The 5,542-nt window shown below is 66.0% G+C and overlaps 2 protein-coding genes across 2 annotated transcripts in view; one reads left to right on the top strand and one right to left on the bottom strand.

Moving 5' to 3' along the window:
- Positions 1-1,834: 1,834 nt before the first annotated feature.
- MNEG_5761 (hypothetical protein) lies at positions 1,835-3,474 on the top strand (the record flags this gene model as incomplete). Its single annotated transcript, XM_014045767.1, has 4 exons — positions 1,835-1,934; positions 2,139-2,334; positions 2,580-2,942; positions 3,222-3,474. 4 exons carry the CDS (start codon positions 1,835-1,837, stop codon positions 3,472-3,474), a joined length of 912 nt encoding a protein of 303 aa, XP_013901221.1.
- Positions 3,475-4,740: 1,266 nt separating this feature from the next.
- Positions 4,741-5,542, bottom strand: part of MNEG_5760 (Uncharacterized protein ycf21) — a gene marked incomplete at both ends in the record, with an annotated part of 1,799 nt that continues 997 nt past the window's right edge. Inside the window, 2 exons of the mRNA XM_014045766.1 lie at positions 4,741-4,938; positions 5,177-5,329. Of these exons, the coding sequence (XP_013901220.1) occupies positions 4,741-4,938; positions 5,177-5,329 (351 nt within the window). The remainder of the gene's footprint in view (positions 4,939-5,176; positions 5,330-5,542) is intronic.

Below are 5,542 nucleotides of genomic sequence, written 5' to 3'. Positions count from 1 at the left end.
ACCCTCGGCCTCCTATCTCCTCACCCTTGCCTGCTTCTCTCCCTCTCACCCCCACCCTTTGCCCCTGTCTCGAACCCTCTCCCACACCCCCACGAAGATCAACCTCATCATCTTCAACCCTCATGAGGGCACGGTCTTCCGGGGCAGCAGCGACGCGCGCGTGCGATCCTTCCAGCAGATCCTCATGAGAGGTGCGCCGCCGCCGCACCAGGGGAGGGGGGGCCCAGCGAACTGAGTCGCGGGAGCCTCTACGCACACGGGACGAGGTGTGGGGGCCAGCTATGGCCCTTAGGGCGGCCAAATACTGTCTCGCTTTTGTTCCAGTTGGCGCAAGGGCTTTGGGGTTCCAAATCAGTCTAACACCCTCATGCGTTGCGGCGCCCTCGCAGGCGGCCGGGTGTGCACTGTCCGCGCCTCGAAGGGTTCTCCGGAGATGGCCGCGTGCGGGCAGCTCGGGGACGGCCCGTCCGCGAACCCGAGGGGCGGCGCGCCCATGCTCAAGCCGCCGCCGCGGCTGCGCTCGGCGGTCGCAGCATGACAGCGCGGCTGCGACTCGGCGCCGCAGAGCAATGTGCGCGCTTCTGCCTGCGGCCTTGTAATCTGATCGCACCCCGTTGTCTCACCTGACATTTTGCTTGTTTTGAGGGCGATGTGTTTGCCTGCGGCCTTGTAAATTGATTGCACCCCATGGTCTGACCTGACGATTTGCTTATTCTGAGGTTCTCCTGGGGTCCACAGTGCTGAGGTCTGTGATAGGGTGTGTCCTGTCTAGATTCACACAATGCCAATGGGCGGTCAACCCGACCCTCCCCCCCCCCCCGGGTCAGCGCAGCAGGCGCCGCATCCCAGCGCCACGGCCATCCTGCTTATAGTGGTTCGGGTTGTTGGTACAACACCTTAGATCGCAAAACTTCCTTGCATGAGGATGCATCGGGCTAGCAGAGTAGCATGGCGCCTGGTGGGGCATGCTGAGCTCATGAGTGAAGTGGACATTGGGCGCACTGCTGTCAAGGTTGCACCGTGCATGTGCACCGGCCCACTTGCAATTGGATTTGATCGGTGCATGCCATATTTCCATGTTGGTAAATTGCATACGGCATCTCAACAGCATACCATCATGCACACAGCTCTGCACCGAAAGACAGTGCCTTCGGGCCCTTGTCCACGGGGATGTCTGATGCCCTCAAGCATCAGACGCGCCGCTTACAGGCAGCGTGTTAGAACAATTGTTCTCGCATACTCAGGCCGGGAGGGGGGCAACGGAACCACGGGGTCTATCACGAACGACTCCCCGGTGGCCAAATTACGCAGCGCGGTCACGCACACCGGGGTAGAGGCCAATAAGCAATTCTCGGTGAGCGCCCCGCATGCGGCGCAGAACGCGCCCATGTCGCTGCCTGCGCTTGATGTGCTGCTGCTGCCGCTATGCTGCTGCGCCGTAGATGAGCTGACACTTACACGCGGTACTTGATCCTCTGCCTGCGCATGAATTGACAGGATGCCAATTTCCCAAGGGACGCGGAGGGGCGCACACTTCACCTGGGCACCAGGGTGCGAGCTTTGACCGCGGTTCGGCACAGCTTTGATGCAACTTCACCACGCGCCCTCAGCTGCGTGTGGCGCTGGTCGCTGCGCTGCCTTCTGAGCTGCTGCGCTGCGGTCTTGAGAAAATAGTTCCTGCTGATGTCATGCAGCGGAGGTGCATGGCAGCCCCTGCAAGCCGGGCTGCTCTCCGGGCACGTTTATACCAACATTGCCTCCTGCTCCCCGCCCTATCGTTGCCGCCTGCCCCCAGCACGGGGAGGTCGCCAACCGCATCCTCTCTGTTGGCAGCATGGACCGCGCGCTGTTGATAGCAGACATGCTGGAGCCGCCGCGGCCGGGGGCGGGCCTGTTCCAGCACCTCTCGGGCCGCGGCTTCCTCACGATCACCGGTGGGCGCCCGCGTCGCTGCATGACGCTCCCTTGCTGGCCCGCGCCCCTGGCGCTTGCATCGCCGCACCATCGTGCACCCATGCACGCGCGCATGCATCTGCATGCATGTGCATGCATCCACTCGCATGCACGCGCGTGCATGCGGTCTATGCGGCGCATGCGTCGCAACCCATGCGAATGTGGACATCAACCCCAACATGCAGGGCGCTACCAGGGGGTGCCTGTGTCCGTCGTGACCACCCTCATGGGGATGGCCAACATGGACTTTGTCGTCAGGGAGTGCCGCAGCGTCGCGGACGGCCAGATGGCGGTCGTGCGGCTGGGGACGTGCGGCGCGCTGCGGCCGCCGGCCAAGCTGGGGGACCTCCTCGTCGCGGCGGACGGCGCGGTGTGCGTCAGGTGGGCGCGCAGCGGGGCGGCGGCGCGCCGCGGCTCAGACACGGTCCAAAGTGTTGCTGTCAGCGTCTGGACGAGTGCGCAATTGTTTCGGGACGGCGCGCGGCTATTGTGCAAGCAGTTGTGCACAGCCCTCACGACAGCAGCCTGTGGTTCCCCCTCTCAGCACCGACTTCCTGACAAGCGCTCCAGTCGCCTCCCCCCCACCATACGCCCCCGCCTTCCCCCACAAACGCACAACAAACCAGGCGCGACCCCGACGCCTGGACCCTCAACGACGGCCGCGCCCGCTACCCCGTCTCCGCCGCCGTGCCGCCCGACCCGCTGCTCACCTCCCTCCTGACCGACGCGTGCCGCCGCGAGGTGGGGCCAAGCAGGGTGGTGTGCGGCCTCGACGCCACCGCTGACAGCTTTTACGGGTCCCAAGGCCGCACGGGCGGCCCCTTCGACGACCAGAACGAGGACCTCATTTCGGACCTCTTGGCGGCGAGGCCGGACCTGATCAGCCTCGAGATGGAGACGTTCAAGCTGCTGCACCTGGCGGCGTGCAGCAAGGGCAGCGTGCTGGGCGCGGCGTTCTGCATCGCGCTGGCGGAGCGGTACAGCAACAGGTGCGCCGCGGCTGCGGGGCGACGGAGGTTGCTCTTGGGGGGCGGGCGCCTCATGCAGGATGGTGCCTTGGTGCGACCGCGTGTGTTGTTCACTGCACCCCTGCAGCTTGTTCAGCTCAACCTGTTCCTGGCTGTGGCAGCAGGCGTCGTGCAGGAATGCGAGGCTTCACTTCCCAACCCCCGCATTGCACCCTCGCGGTCCCACCCGCTGGCACCGGCGCAAGCCCTCACGCCGGCTTTACACCTGCCCTTGCCCTGCGTCAACCACCTTGCCTGCAGCTTCCTGGATTCCGCGACTGTCTCAGAGCGGGAGCTGCAGGGCGGCCGCGCGGCGCTGGCCGCGCTCGCGGCGATGCCCCTCGCGGACGACGCGTCGACGCTCAACGGCAGCAGCCCGCACGCGCGGCCGGCGGGCGGGTACGTATGGGAGGCGTCCTATGCGGAGGCGCCCGGCGGCGGTGGCAGCGGCGAGGCCGTCGGGAAGGAGGCGCTCAGGCGGGCCGAGAAGCTGTTGATGAAGGGCGGGCGCTGAGCGGCCGGCTTCCCGGCAGCTTCCAGCAGCTGCGATTCGGCGGCCTGCACGGCCTCAGGAGGGCTGGAGCGCCCAAAAGCTGGCGGCTTGGAGGGCCGCCTAGCCGCTGACTAGGGTTGCGCTCGTTGCTTGCAGGGCTCGGCCGCCGTTGTTGGCGATTTGAGGCGACCTGTGCTGCTTGGCGCGGCTGCGAGATCTGCAGTGGGGCTTGGGTGGTGTAGGCAGGCCGCAGGCCGCCCTGGCGTGTGTGAATCACACGCGGTAGGGTGCTTGCAGGATGCTGCGCGCCCGCAGAGGGGCGATTGGTGCGTGGCCGCGCCCTGTTTCTACGCGAGCAGCGTATCCCTTTTTGCGCGCCAATTCGCGCGCCCTGTTGTGCACGCCCCACACCTGGGGGTGCGTGTTGGTCCGATGGGCCAAGTGTACACTAGCACAGCGTCGGGGACCCCAATGCGTGTCATACACGCGTCACAAATAAATTGCGACTTGAAAGAGCGAGCAGGATTTGGCTCTTGCCCTAGGAGCTGCCTGCGCCTTCTCCAAGCGGGGCCTTGCCTGGCGGCTACAGGGGTGTTGCAGCAGATGCCGCTGCTTCAACAGGCTGCGCCAACGTTTGCGGCATCCCAGGCGGGGATGGCGCCCTGAGCTGCGGCGCGCGCGATCGAGCGCAGCAAGCAACTCGCCTGGCGCGGGCAGGAGCCGTCCGGCGCCCCGGCGCCCGCTGCCCGCGCCGCCTCTGCCTGTCGCGCATCCCCCTGGCAGCCAGCCGCAAACACCCTTGCTTTCCCGGGCTTAGTGCGCAGCCATTGCACCCCACCGCCCACAATCACTTGTATGCACAGAGAGACCTTACCCGCTGCACCGCAGCAGCATTGCAAGTTCGGCTCGCGACGCCAGGGGAGTACGCGGTCAGCCGCCGCCGCCCCTTCGCACCCGCCTCCGGCGCAGCTGTTGGTTTGCTCGGATAAGCCCTTTTTTAGCCATGTCCCTGTGAGTCGTCGTGCCCTGATTTTGGGCTAGGCCAAAGAAAGCTGACTGTACACTACCAGTGTAGCCGCCACCCACCAGCTAGCACTGACCATTTACGGAGCCATGCATGCTTTGTCATGACGCACATGTAAGCCCCCCGCTGTAGTGCCTCTTGGCCAAGGCCTCCCCTTGGTGCCGGCTGACTGCAGCTTCAGCTTCAACGAATTCTTCTTGCCGCCAGTCTCAAGGCTGAGGGAGCTGCCCAAACAGAGCGAGAGTCCGACGGGGGTGAAGGTGTTACTCCACCCCTCTCCGCGCGCCACGCGTGCGGGCCGCCGGCCGCTGCGGCCCGAGGTGCTCCTCCAGCCGCGGGCTGAACACCTCGTGGATGAGCGTAAGGGGCCGGCCGCCGTGCAGGAAGAAGTAGCTGCGGCCCCAGAAGGGCCCAGGGTGCTGCAGTAGCGCCTCCAGGCGGGGGTTGTGGCCCTGGTACACCTTTTTTGGGGGGGGGGAGTGGGACCGCGGGGAGGGGGGGGGTAGAGCGCTGGGGTGTGGTGCTCGCTGAGGCGCATGGTCGCCCCCAAAGGCATCAGCACGCGGCTGAGGCGCGGGCCCACATGCATTCGCACATATGCTTGGTCCGCACCCCACATCTCATGACACAAGATATGTCGCTTGCAAGCCTGCATGCAAGCGTTGTTGCGTACCAACGCCCCCCCCCCTGCCCGCTCACGTCCAGTATCTCTCTGTAGACCTCCACCCTGCCCGCCCCCAGGCTCTTCCAGATCGGCATGTCGCTGTCCCGGAGGTAGCGCCTCACGGTGGCGGCGCACCACCAAGAGGCAGCATACACCAGGGGCGGCCCCGGGGACGACCGCAGCAGCACCTGTGAGGGGATGCAGGGGAAGGGCAGATGGCGGCGGGAGACGGGTGGGCGGGGGTTGTGATCCGTAGGGGCGAACAAGAGGCGGGAAGGTAACAGTGGGGAAAGGGAGGGCAATAGGCGCAGAGGGGTGAAGGGGCGGCGACGCGTCGCAGCGAACCCGCATGCACGAGATGGCGCGCAGGCGGGGGGCTCGGAGTAGGAGGGAGACGGGGG

The sequence above is a fragment of the Monoraphidium neglectum genome (genome assembly GCF_000611645.1).
Source record: "Monoraphidium neglectum strain SAG 48.87 unplaced genomic scaffold scaffold00879, whole genome shotgun sequence".
Lineage (NCBI taxonomy): Eukaryota > Viridiplantae > Chlorophyta > Chlorophyceae > Sphaeropleales > Selenastraceae > Monoraphidium > Monoraphidium neglectum.
Note: the sequence above shows the minus strand (reverse complement) of the source record. Positions and strands in the feature narration are given on the sequence as shown.